At 35.5% G+C, this 14,389-nt stretch overlaps 2 protein-coding genes across 3 annotated transcripts in view; both read right to left on the bottom strand.

Annotated features, from left to right (window-relative positions):
* Positions 1 to 466, bottom strand: part of PRPF39 (pre-mRNA processing factor 39) — a 35,300-nt gene extending 34,834 nt beyond the window's left edge. The window contains exon 1 of the mRNA XM_043922100.1: positions 314 to 466. The gene's annotated coding sequence lies outside the window, so the exon portion shown is untranslated. The remainder of the gene's footprint in view (positions 1 to 313) is intronic.
* Positions 467 to 2,250: 1,784 nt separating this feature from the next.
* The window catches only part of TOGARAM1 (TOG array regulator of axonemal microtubules 1), an 85,026-nt gene continuing 72,887 nt past the window's right edge, over positions 2,251 to 14,389 (bottom strand). For both annotated transcript variants that reach the window (XM_043922097.1, XM_043922098.1), the window contains 5 exons: positions 14,033 to 14,151; positions 12,169 to 12,358; positions 9,779 to 9,998; positions 6,435 to 6,521; positions 2,251 to 5,821 (listed from right to left, as the gene is read on the bottom strand). In XM_043922097.1, coding sequence (XP_043778032.1) covers positions 5,568 to 5,821; positions 6,435 to 6,521; positions 9,779 to 9,998; positions 12,169 to 12,358; positions 14,033 to 14,151 — 870 coding nt within the window. In that variant the 3' untranslated portion in view covers positions 2,251 to 5,567. The remainder of the gene's footprint in view (positions 5,822 to 6,434; positions 6,522 to 9,778; positions 9,999 to 12,168; positions 12,359 to 14,032; positions 14,152 to 14,389) is intronic.

Raw genomic sequence — 14,389 nt, 5'->3', positions numbered from 1 at the left:
GAGCTTTAGACTTATCCCCAAAGCGCTTCCTAAATCCAAGTTGAGGCCCACAATTCCCCGCCCGTCCTAAGGCGCCGGCAGAGAAGCGTGTGGTCTAAGAAAAGAAACCTCGCACTGCTCCACCCAACAGGTGGGAATGAGAAGGGATGGACAGCTGGGCCGCGAGGCCAAGTCAGGCCTCAAAACAGGGCTGGAGAGGGAGGCCGCAGCCCCAGCGCGGCCTGAAACGAGGCAGGCCCCTTCCAGACCGGCGTATCAGCACGCCCCCCACCCCCCACCCCCGGTCAGTTCCAAGGCGCCCGCCCCAGCTGACCTGACGGTGGATGCCACTGAATTCCATGAGCCACAGTCTGGGCCAGCTGAGTCCAAGATGGCACTTTAACAGTCTCGGTCCCCACAAACACAGCAGTCGCCACCAGCACCACAGCCTCCTCGTCGAGAGCGCGGCGCGCATGCGTCGGAGCCCCCGGAGGCGAGGGGGTCACGTGGTTGCGCAGCGCGCAGGTCTCGCCCTCCGCGGGACGTGGACCGGGCAGGCCCCGCCCCGCGGCCTTGAGAGCCCGGCCGCTGCTCCTACCCGGCGTTGCGAAAGCGGGTCCTTAGGGTTTTTCGTACCTCAGATCCTAAACACAGACAGCGCCCCGCCCAAGAAAAATGCTGTTCTTCTTTTTTGGGCAAACAACTGCCGAAACTTCACCCCTCTACCTAAACTTCAGCCTTAAACTCATAAATCTCACGATGATATTTGGACTCTGGGTCCACCCAGGTTCCTGCAAGTGAAACAATAGTGGAGTTAGGGGCCCGAGGAGCTGATTATTAAAAGGATATGTAAGATTATTCCCTGGGCGAATGAAGGCTGCATTATTTTGACAAGCTTAGCCGTACTCTTCAGTTGTGCTTCCATACTAAGTTTAAAAAAAAATTTTTTTTTTTCAAATCTGGCTTTTCCTGTTTCTGTTTCAAGATTCCTGAATTAACCAACCATTTACCAGGCAATCTCTTGTTCGATTCAGTAATATAACAACTGGGCTGTAACTTCCTCCTCTGGAATCTGTCTGCTTCCCCAAATAGGGCTCTGCAAGATGATGTTTCCTGTCTCTATCATAAATCCCTTCACCAGCCGGGAAGTTTTTCGTTATCCACAGTATTCACCTGACCTCTTTTCAACCACCTTCAAGCATCCAACAGCTTTTTGCAGGGAAAATGCTTCCACAACCAGCATGATGCAGAAAATGCTTTCCAAGAATTCCTTGAATTTGCATGCCAATGCAGGAGACACAGGTTCTATCCCTGGGTTGGGAGGATCCCAAGGAGAAGGCAATGATAATCCTCTCCAGTATTCTTGCCGGGAACATCACATGGACAGAGGAGCCTGTTGGGCTGTAGTCCGGGGGTTGCAAAAGAGTTGGACACGACGTAATAATTAAATAATGAGCATCAATTTAAAAATTTCCTTTTTGTTCATGCCAGCTGGATATTTTTTCCCTTTTCTCTATCTTCCCTTTCCTCTTATCCTCTTGGTCATAGACTTGGTAAATTAAAACTGCAATTTAAATTCAGAACTCTCCCAGGAATTCCCTGGCAGTCCAGTGGTTAGGACTCTGCGCTTTCACTGCTGAAGGCCTGGTTCAATTCCTGCTGAGGGAACTTATATCCCACAAACCTGGCAGTGGCAAATGAATGAATGAATGAATGGATTCAGAACTCTGCCTTCACAGTCAACTTCTTTCACAGGGGTCCGAAAGCATTACATTTATCTCTTCCTCACCAACTGCTTTTCCTCGGAGTATTCTCCATTTCAGTTAATGGTATCAGCGTCCACGTCTCTAGAGTGAGAAACTTAATATATTAACTTTGACTCCTTTATGTTCCAAATCTAAGTATGTCATCAGTTTAGTCAAGCCTGCCATGAGAGTACCTTTCAGACCTATTCTTTCGATTCTCAGTGCTTCTATTCTTTAGACCTTTACTGTCTAGAATCTGGCTCTGAGCCCTGCCCAGTAAGTAGATCACTACCCTCTTTCCTGCTGAAACTTGCGGTAACCTCCCAATCTTTTAACACATTGAAAAGGCATACCTTATCAATCCACTAGGCTGGAACATTGGATGAAGTCCATTTGCTACAGGATGCCTTCAGATGGGTGTTTCTGTCCAGCTATGTCTTCTACTGGTTAACTTTTCTAATTTATTCAGCACAACCCTTGAAAACATTTCTCCAGAATATACTTCAAACATACATAACATTCAACATTTTATTCAAGTACTATTTATTCAGCGCCCAGTATAGGCCAAGGCACCCAAGATACGTAGAGGTGAACAGCACATTCAAGACTGGGCCATAATTTGGTACCACACCATTGTCTTAATTTTACATAGCACTGAATCAAACATTCCATGCTCCAGTATTTAAAATGGGGAAAAAAAAAGACTATTTTGCTAAACCTATGATTCACTTTAATCCCCTGAAATCTGTTTACCCCATTGTTGCCCACAGAAGAGTTTAAGTATGAGTTTAGGTACTCTTTTACAGTACACATTATGAGACTTTAATTCATTAATGTTAATACAGTACTTAAATGATTTTCCCTTCATTTGATCTATTTAACCTAACCAGCAACAAAGTAAGTAGGATTAGCTTATTTTGGCACTAAAGATTTCTATAGGTTTCTGCCCTTCTTTCCTCAACTTCATTTGCTGCTGGGAAAGTTAACTTTGCATAGAATTTGAGTTTACAAATGCCTTCTCATACATAATCCCATGTTAATTTTGTACCTCACCCCAACTGCAGGATACATGTAAGGTTTAACAAGTAATAGTAAAACTGGGTTCCAAATCCATGGTTTCTAAATCAAAGCCTTATGCTCTTTATAAATTTTCTTTTTTTTTTTGCTCTTTATAATTTGTTGCTTCCGTTTCTTCTCATCTTCCTTCTAGTCATATCACTACTTTCCTAAGCACTTTTTCACTACTTTGTCTCTTTATTTTCTTTTTACCTTAATCTCAGATTTTATGCAATTTAAATTTTATTACACAGGCAATACTTGTTGCTCATTTCTGAAAAAAAATAAAAATTGCAGAATAGTACACTGAAAAAATTAACTTTTTATCCAGAGATGACCAACATTATTCTCATATTGGTGTATACAATTCCAGTTCTGTCTTGTGTGTGTGTATATTTAATAAATAGAGACACTGTATGTATGTAGTCAGGCTTTTTTCCTTTAACATATTGTGAACACTGTCCTGTGGTTAACATTTTAAATAAATATATGCTATCGATTCTGTTGGGTAAATATGCCATTTAAATTTTTAATTTTTTATTTGAAGTGCTGGTGGGGTTAGACTTTATCACTATCACTGCTTGTAAAAAAAAAATCCTTTATTTCAATTTATTTACACCTTCAGCTTTTCTTTAGTTCTATCAGTCTCCAATTCTTTTTGAGTTCCAGATTGGTAACAATTCTTGGCAGTAGAATGCTAGACTTCTGCATGCTAAGTATCAACAAGTTGCTAATATACAGAAAAATATTTAAGGTGTGGAACTCTGTTATGGATATTTTATTTATAACAAAAACACACAGATTGCATGAAGTTTCCACATTATTAATAGTCATATACTTACTGTACTTTTTTCAATGCAAAATTAAAACTCTTATCTACTGAAAATAATGGATGACTAAGTTTATGCATAAAGTAGTGCTCTTCTTTGGCCTCAAATCTAAAATTTAACCTTCAGTATGTCCAACAAGCAGTGTAACTTTAGTAGGCACATTTGCAATGAAACAAAGGCAATGGTCAAAATTAATAAAATTTAGAATCTGTAACTATTTTAATAGTAAGTATCATAAAGGGTGAAGCAAAATTTAATGATGATTTCAGAGTTACAAGTGAAGTCAAAAGTCAAGGCCAGGTGCTTTGGCAAACTACATCAGAGGCCCAAGCTAAGAACTTTTTTATATTTCTAAAGGATTGTTTAAAAAAAAAAAAGAAGAAAAAACAAGCAAACAAAAAAAAGCGCAAAACAAAGAATATGCCACAATCTGTGGCTTACGAAGCCAAAAATATTTATTTTCTGGTGCTTTACAGAAAATGTTTGCTAACTTCTGACCTAAATAATAGGCATATAATAAAATACATTTAGAAGAAAATGAATTTTAGATGTAATTATAAAAGTGTATATAAATACAGGAAAAGCAGCCACATCTTTCCTTTCAGATTAGCTTCAAACTTTTTTTTACTATTGTGCTCAGAAATTACAGATTAATACAAAGAACCACAATTTAAAAAGTAGCCAAATACATTAGAAATGTATACATTTGTTAATGACACAAGAAGTGAAAAAGAATGAAGATAGTCTACAATTGTAATAAAGTGATCTTAGAGTAAACTACAACATAGAATCACAGAATTTTAGAGCAAAATGGAACCTTAAAAATCATCTAGTCTAGTCTTCACAGGTCAGAGATGCGAAAACTGAGGCCTGTATCTGGCAAGTGGCTTGGGCAAGTTCACAGAGAGAATTTTCTGTAAAACTATAACGCAGGTCTACTGTTAGGTTAATAGAGATAGGTCAAAATTGCATCAAGTATAACAGGTGAAAGTGATAGGTCAATACCTAATATATATATTTCCCATTTTAATATACATTGAAATTGGAAAAATAGGACACCTCTCACACATCTACAGAAATAAATCCTTTTATTATATAACATTCCTTTTCTTTTTTAAGATGCATACAGTACTTGTAGCCCAAGAATTCTGAGAAAAGCTAGAGAAGACCTGGCACTATACTTGAGAATTATACAACTGGGCAAAATAACACCTTTATAAATGTCAGGACATATAGAAATAAAATTTAGTGTTTGCACACAAATATAGGGAAGTTACATTCAACACGTTTTCTTAAACGTGCATTTAATGTTTAAATGTTTTCTAAAACTTTGGTCATCATGCTTTATTATAACTTGTAAAATTTCACAATTATATAGATGATTAAACCCAACTGGTAAGCAAATATTTCACTTAACACAGCAGCAAAAGCAAGCTAATACTGCACAATCATATTAGCAGACTGATTTCAGAAATACATATTTTTCACAAATAGCACATAAAACATAGTTTGTGACAACATAGTTCAATGACTTTTCTTCCACTTCATAAAACAAGGCTGAGTAATGAGACATAGCAAAACATGATTACATAACAAAAAGTATATTTTTAATTAAAAGTCTAATTGTACATATAGGGCAACAAACTGCAGTTTCTACAGAATAGTGCAAATAAGCGGGACTTTTCTCAAAAACATTAAAACTTTTTTTGGATTCACTCCACATGCCTCAGATTTCATAAGCACTAGATTATATTATTTTAGATTTTTGTGTGATGGGCGCAAGTGATAGGGTTGATGTAGGACGGATGTGTACTCATAGGCTGCAAATAAAAATAGTTATTGACTTAATTACTGGATGAGAAGCGCAGGCACTGAAAACCTAACTTTAACAAACTTCCATTTGTCATCATGTAAACAGTTTTGTTCATCATATTTCATCAAAGACTCATAATTCATTTTAAATTGTCATATCAAGCAATTCTTCTAAACTCTTTTTTATATGTGATGGTTGAGATGCAGCCTGATTTAACAGATTCTGACCCATCTGTGTAAAAAGTGCTTTTGATAATTTAGCTGTGGCTGTTCGTATATTTCCTCCAGCTCCAGGCAAAGAGCCACTATTTGTCATGTTCCCTAAGAGATGCCATAAAACAACCAACACTTTCTGTTCTGTTGCATGGGGCTTCCTTTGATAAAGTTCCATAACAATATCTGAAACACAAAAATAGTAAACAGTGAGGTTTTTTTTAAAAACAAACAAACAAATTCAAGTTCTGACAATTAAAAAGCACATAAAATAAACTAGGCTTCTTCCCTGACATTCACGCTAAAATGTTCAGCATCTTAAAAAAAGTAAGGCCAGAAACTTTACCCCCAAAGATTGGGATCTTCAAGTATTAGAAATCTATATATGACAGGCAAAAACAGTAAAAACAGAAATCAAACCAAAAATTCATCTCAATGTTTTCCAAATGTAGTTTAATCAAGACATACATATTTTAAACTCCTGGACCTTTCATTAAACACAATTTGAAACAGCAGTTTTCTATGTGTACCAATATTTGATTTTAATATCTTTTATTGATCCTATTTCTCCTAACGAGACTTTTTTACTGGGGTGAAAAAGGAATAAAATTCTTTTGAAGAAAATTTTTGGGGTAAAAGTCTTAAAAGGTCTTTTTACAGATGATTATACAATTTATTTCTACTTCATAGATAATGATATTGAGCTTAGTAGCTATCCTAAAATTGAGTTGAAATGCCCATCAGGGTATCCTTAGTTAATCAACTATTTCTTAAGAAATAACAATTTAAAAATCTTTACCAGCAAGCTTTTCAGTCATATCCTGTTTTGCCTTTCCATTTAAAAACTGGGCTTTTGTGCAAAATGGCTGTAGAAGTAAGTAATTATCTAAACAAAAAGAATAACACATAGACACATTTTTAAACAGTTATAAGATCTTATTTATTTTTCATTCCATAGCATTGAAAGGAAAAAATCATGTAAATGGATGAAAATGTTAGAATGATTTAATCTACATAGTTAACAACTTTTAAAAATTCTCGATACAACCTTAATACAGTAATATTCTTACAGCAAATAAAAAGTAAAAATACCTCACAGAATATTAAAGGAGCTATCATATGGCATAAAAAAGAAAAAGAACTACCTATCTCCTAGGCATCTTATTCCAAATGATAGTATACAGGTTTATTCAAAAAAAAAAAGAAAAGAAATAAAGAATTGAAATTTTGGTATAGTTTTTACCTTCATTGATTTTTTTTCAAATTTTTAATTTTATAGTTTCACTGGAAATATCAAAGATAGTACAAAGAGGCTTTGTGTACTTTCACCCAGATTTGTAACCTGGTGAAAATTTACATAATTATAGTATACATAACATTATAGTATACATAATCAACAATAATATAGTAGTATTATATAGTATACATATAGTATACTATACATATGCATATACAGTATATATATTATATAGTATATATAATATATAATATTATAGTATATAGTATATAATATATATACTATATAGTTATAGCACATAATATATAATATTATATACTATATATGTGTATACAGTTCTATGCCATTTTATCACATGTGCAGATCTGTGAAACTATCACTACAGTTAAGATACAGAACTATTGTATCACCACAAAGATCTATAGCTATACATATACTCACTCTTCCTAAACTGCTGTTAAATCCTGATAGACACTTATTTGTTTTCTATCTCTGCAAATCTGTCATTTTGAAAAAGTCATACACATGGAATCCTACAGCAGGTGACCTTTTGGGGTTGGCATTTTTCTCTCAGCATAATGACCTTGAGATCCATCCAAACTGTTGCATGTGTCTATAACCCATTCCTTTCTACTGCTAAGTATTTTATGGGATGGATATATCAAGTTTTTTCACCAGTAACCCACTGAATTATACTTAGGCAATTGACAGTCTGGGGCTACTACAAACAAAGCTGCTATGAACAATCATGTACAGGTTTTTGCATGAACATAAGATTTCATTGCTCTGGAATAAAGGCCTAGGAAAACAACTGATAGGTAAGTACATGCTTAGTTTTTTAAGAAACAGCCAAACAATTTTCTAAAGTGGCTCTGATTTTTTATTTACATTCTCACCAGCAATGTATCAGATCCAGTTTCTCTGCACCTTGTTAGCATTTAGTGTTGTCACTATTTTTAATTTTAGCTGTTCTAATACTTGCTATTAACTGAATGTTTGCAGGCGCCCCCCCCAAACTTATACCTTGAAACCTAATCCCCAGTGTGATGGTGTTTGAAAGTGGGCTTTGGGGGAGGAAATTAGGTCATGAAGGTGGAGCCTTCATCAATGAGATTAGTGCCTTCATAAAAGAGGCTCCAAGAACTCCCAGTCCCTTCCACCATGTGAGAACACAGCCAGAAGATGGCCACTTACAAACCAGGAAGAGGGCCCTCACCCAACAACAAGTCTGTTGATGCTTTGATCATGGACTTCCCAGGCTTCAAGAACTGTGAGAAATAAGTATGTGTTGTTTATAAGTCACCCAAGCTATGGCAGTTTGTTATAACTACCCAAAAAGACTAATAAATTTGCATAATGATCATGGTCTTAATTTGTATTTTTATTTCCTTAGTGACTGGTGATGTTAAACATCTTTTCATGTTTTTATTTTCCATCCATATAAGTGTTTCCCTCATGTCTTTTGCCCACTTTCTAAATAGGTTTTCTTTTTTTTTTTTAAATGTTGAGTTTTAAGAATTCTTTCTTTCTCTTTCTCTTAGCTGCACTATGTGGCTTCTGGGATCTTACTTTCCCAACCAGGGATCAAACCTGGACTCCCTGCAGTGGAAGTGCCATGGAATTTCCACAAGTTCTTTATACATTCCGAAAGTAAGTTGCTCAGTTGTGTCCAACTCTTTGTGACCCATGGACTGCAGCCTGCCATGCTCTTCTGTCCATGGAATTCTCCAGGCAAGAATACTGGAGTGGGTAGCCGTTTGTTTCCTTCTCCAGGGATCTTCCTGACCCAGGAATGGAGCTGGGGTCTCCTGCACTGCAGGTGGATTTTTTTTATCAGCTGAGCTACCAGTGAAGTCCCTTATATATTCTAGACAAGAGTTAGTGTTAATGGCTTGGTCATGCCAGACTCTTTGCGACCCCATGGACTGCAGCCCACCAGGCTCCTCTGTCCATGAGGTTTTCCAGGCAAGGATACTGGAGTGGGTTGCCATTTCCTTCTCCAGGGGACCTTCCCAACCCAGGGATTGAACCCGGGTCTCCTGCACTGCAGGCAGATTTTTTACTGACTGAGCTACAAGGGAAGCCCATTCTAGATAAGCATATGTATCAGATATGTGGTTTGCAAATATTTTCTGCAAATCTGTAATTTGTCTGGAAGGATAGCTGGAAAGATGGCATCATAGAGGATGACTTGTCCAGTTAATTATGAGCTAAACTACAGAAACATGGTTCTAGGATGGAGACCTCATAGTAATTAAACAGGTTCTGAAGCAACCTACACTTGAACTGTTTACTAAATTCTAGAAAAGAGAGCCCAGGATGGGACACTTAAAAACTATATTTATTTCACTATCTATTTGGACTTATTTTTTTAACACAAAAATAAACATTTTGATCTAAAAAAATTAAAAAAGTCTTTTGCAAAGTAAATGTGAAGTAAACATGATAACCACAACATTACAGAAATGGGATGCAAAGGAAATGTTTTAAATTTTGATGAAGTTCAATTTATGAACTTTATATAGACCATACTTTTAATGCCATGCTAACAACTCTTCACCAAGCCTAAGTTCTAAGGATTTTCTCATATATTCTAAAAGTTATACAGTTAAATCTTGCATTTAAATCTATGATCCATTTTGAGTTAACTTTGTATCAGATGTGATGTTGAGGTAGAAAAATAAGAACTGAAAAGTTAAAAATAAGGGTAGAGAAAATCAGTTTAATGGAATGGTATTTAATCCCTAAAAATAATTAAAACTGCTATTGAGAAAATTTTAAAAATTTTATCACATTAAGTGACAAAAATTGAATAGCTACATTTTTGGCATTTTAGAAAATGTGTAGAATGAGAAAGCACAAAAGTAAAGCCAAAATAATTTGAATGCCAAAGTAAGATTTCTTACCTACATGCTGACTCAGTGCCTGAACAACATTGGTGGCAGCAGCATAGATGCCTGGATTCTTGGAATTCAGATTGTTATCTACTATTGCTGGGATTAGCATGTTGATTATAGGAGATAAGTTGTCTCGAAGCAAAGGAATCATTTTGTGCATTGTTTCTAGAGCCACCAGGTTTACTTTACTATTGGAATCATGAAGCCGAGATTTAAAAGCATCAAAGATCTGAAAGTAAATTGGTAAATTAAAGTGAAATAATGTTGATATCTATTATACTTAAATTCCTAATGGCATTTCATAGTATTCATCCTACTAGAGCATAAATGTACTATTTAAAAACACACACACACATCTTATTTAACTTGGACTGAGATAATAGGAACTTCATAAAAAATTGGATGCTAGTGTCCAGTCTTCTTCCCCCAAAAAGAGAAGGCTTCAAAATCCACCTAAAAAGAAATCCTACTAAATTAAGGCTGAGAAATTTGGTTCAATAAAAAATGCTGTTTTCTGAAATGTGTAGGTTAGTTTAGCTAACTTTAAGAACTTAAAGGTTTCTATCCTTATCTCTATTTGTAACAGAAGTAGACATGTAGGTTTTACTACAGAGATTTGACCTAGGTTCAGATTTAAGTTTTTATTATTACCTCTTAACCTGAGTACTTAAACAATAGAGCCGTCCTCTTCTAATTCTTAGCTTTTGTAAATTCAAGATATAATGAAGTAAATGCTGAGCAATTTAACTATGTCAGGTGAGGAAAGAGCTATTCTGTGAGAATGAGACTATTAACTAATAATCTGTGATATACATCATATATAAGTGTTAGTGTTAGCCACTCAGTCGTGTCTGACTCTTTACAACCCCATGGGCTGTAGTCTGCCAGGTTTCTCAGTCCATTGAACTCTTCAGGCAAGAATAATGGAGTAGGTTACCAGTAGAATTTAATGACTAAATTACTAATGGAACTAACTGAACCAAATTCTGATGAAGCATAAGTAATCTATGCTCTGGTACCACTAAGATTTATTACTGTTTCCCTTTCTATTGCTTCTAGTCTTTCTATATAAGTTATAAAATATACAAATGCATATTTATAAATATATTAACATATAAAATTAGCACAAGCAGATTTCTAATTTACATATTAAAATTTCATTATTTATTCCTAAGTAATATCAAGTCAGGCTGGATGAAGCACAAGTTGGAATCAAGATTGCAGGGAGAAATATCAATAACCTCAGATACGCAGATGATACCACCCTTATGGCAGAAAATGAAGAGGAACTAAAGAGACTCTTGATGAAGGTAAAAGAGGAGCATGAAAAAGTTGGCTTAAAACTCAACGTGCAAAAAACAAGATCATGGCATTCGGTCCTATCACTTCATGGCAAATAGATGAGGAAACAATAGAAAGAGTGACAGACTTTATTTTTTGGGGTTCCAAAATCACTGCAGATGGTGACTCCAGCCATGAAATTTTAAAAGATGCTTGTTCCTTGGAAGAAAAGCTATGACCAACCTAGACAGCTTATTAAAAAGCAGAGACATTACTTTGCTGACAAAGGTCCTTCTAGTCAAAGCTATGATTTTTCCAGTAGTCATGTATGGATGTGAGAGTTGGACTATAAAGAAAGCTGAGCGCCTAATTGATGCTTTTGAACTGTGGTGTTAGAGAAGACTCTTGAGATCCAATTAGTCAATCTAAGGGAAATCAGTCCTGAATATTCATTGGAAGGACTGATGATGAAGCTGAAACTCCAATACTTTGGCCACCTGATGCAGAGAACTGACTCACTGGAAAAGACCCTGATGCTGGGAAAGATGGAAGGCAGGAGGAGAAGGGAATGACAGAGGATGAGATGGTTGGATGGCATCACCAACTCAACGGACATGAGTTTGAGCAAGCTTTGGGAGTTGGTGATGGACAGGAAAGCCTGGAGTGCTGCAGTCCATGGGGTCGCAGAGGCGGACAGAACTGAGCGACTGAACTGAACTAAATATCAAGTCTCTTAAATGCTCTGGTTTTTAAAATACTGATTGATTTACTCAATTTTTTTTTTTTTTTGGCCCCACTGCATGGCTTTTGGGGATCTCAGTTCCCCAACCAGGGACTGAACCTGGGTTATGATCGAGTCTAGAATCCTAACCATTAGGCCACCAAGGGACTCTCTTATTCAACATATATATTTACTGACTGCCAGGTTCTAAGAACACTGAGATTATAAAGCTTTCAAGGAGTCACCATCTAGTGGGAGGAGTCAAAACTTTTCACTAAATTTTAACACTTTAAAATAATATACATATGTAATATTAAGAAATAAGCCAATTATTATACTGATGAACTTTATTAACTATTATTGATTGAAGATAAAAATTGATTTTGACGGTCCTTACCTTCACAATGTTTCCAACGACAAGCTCTTGATTGTTTTCAGTATCTGATAAAAGCTGCTTAATCCCATTAATACGATCACGAAAATCTTTTGCATTTAATAAACCTGTTATGACTTTAATGTACTCAGCACTTTCTAAGGAATTTCGGGGAATTGATTTTCTGGTGATTTCACGAATTTCAGTTACCTCTCTAAAGTGAAACAAAGGTAAAACACAAACATAATAAATAATTATCATGTATTCACTTTTAAAAAATTCACAAAGCAACCCATAGCCACAATACTTGTGTTGGGGGTCCCTAATGTCTCTGCTGGGTTTGGTAATTTGCTGGGAGGACTCATAGATTCAGCATGTAGTTTTACTCACGGTTAAGATTTATTATAGTAGAAGGATATAAAGAAACTAGATGCAAGCCTCCAAGGGTCCCTTTCCAGTGGAGTCACACAGTATAAACTTAATTCCTCCAGCAACAAACTGTGACAATACATGTCAAATGTTGTCTACCAAAGAAGCTTAGAGGTGCGGTACCCAGCATTTTTAATGGGGAGTTGTTCATGATTGGTCCTCTGCCTGGGACATACCAAAATTCCCAACTTCCAGGAAGAAAGCAGTTCTTCACACTGTTTGCCCAAATAACAGAGGCACAGTAAACTACTGTTATCAGTTAGACAACGGTGGGGAATCCTCCTGAAATCCTGGTTACCTGATGCTAGCTAAAGGCTAACCTCTCAAGCTGAACTTTCTATCTCTATTCTGGAAGCAAGCTAGTTCCTATAGTATTTTATTTCTCTCTAAAGAACTGTTTTAACATTTCTTGCAAAGAAAATCTAACGACAACAAATTCCCTCATTTTTTGTCTAAGCAAGTCTTTGTTTCTCCTACACTTTTTTTTTTCTTCCAGTTTTATTGAGATATAACTGAAACACGGTACTGTGTAAGTCTAAGGTATACAAAGACTTGATTTACATATTTCACGAAGCGATTATCACAGTAACTTCAGTGAACATCCATTATCTCATATAGGTGCAAAATTAAAAGAAATAGAAAAAAAGTTTAATAAGTAACTTTTATTTGTTTTGAGGACTCAGAACATACTCTCTTAACTTTCATATATAACATACATTCATATATAGCATTACATTCAGGGTGTGTAGTACTCTCTCTGTGAACTACACTTTGAAGAGCAAGGCTCCAAAACTCCATGGATTTTTATTTTTTATAAAATTTATTATTCAAAATTATACAAACACAGAAAATATGAAAGATACCTACGCATCTACTCATATAATTTTTAAAGTAATGTTTAAAACATATTTTAAAATACACCAAAGAGATCATAATACTTCTGAAAGATTTTTAAAAACTATATAATCAATCTATTAAATACTGCTTAGTAGTTTAAACCTGTTACAAAATTACATATACAATTATATTTAAAAAAATTTTAAGAGTATTTCTTTTTCTGGTTGATGGTTATTACAAATGATTGGTTATACTCTTTCAATGCTTGTATTTCATACAGGTTTGTTTCTCCGTTAACCGTAACTATGTATTACTTTTATAATCAAGGGGGGAAGTAAAGGCTATAAATTGAAAAAAATTAAGAGTTGTCCACGACAGGCCTAATATTGACAAGTTCAATAACACTAAAGTTTTACTAAAGTTTAGTTCACGTAAAAGCAAGGTGCTATGAATAAATAATTGCCTTATTAAATCAAATTATTTCATATTTTCTAAGTCCTTACCAACTTTCAAAACTCCATTAAATTTTGACAAACACCCCTGGAATAGTTCATGAAAATATTCCAATGAGACTACCATGAGACTAAATGAGACTATCATCAGTAGGGAGTAATGATTCTACCTTTCAGTTGAATTGAAAGCATCCCTAGAAATGGATGATGACCTTGTATTTCCAACACTGCCAGTATGAGATCGTCTTCCTTTTGCTGAAGGAGTATCTAGTGGTATCTCTCCCAAACCCTGTAAATAAAGAGAGGCAGTGAAATAAAAGTCTTAAAACTAGTAAAAGTGAAATTAACTTGGACAATGTAATTTTCATAGTAGTCATTGCTGATCTCTTATAACTGAATGTATTTTAATAATCTGCTATATTTATGTTTTAAAGGGTATCAGATATATAAATTACCTTGCAATTAGTAGTAAATTAACAAAATATGTGCCCAACACTAGCAAGTGATATTGACTTGGTATAACTGTT

This window comes from Cervus elaphus, chromosome 13, assembly GCF_910594005.1.
Source record: "Cervus elaphus chromosome 13, mCerEla1.1, whole genome shotgun sequence".
Classification (NCBI taxonomy): domain Eukaryota; kingdom Metazoa; phylum Chordata; class Mammalia; order Artiodactyla; family Cervidae; genus Cervus; species Cervus elaphus.
The sequence above is the reverse complement of the archived record's forward strand: the minus strand, read 5'-3'. Positions and strand labels throughout refer to the sequence as shown.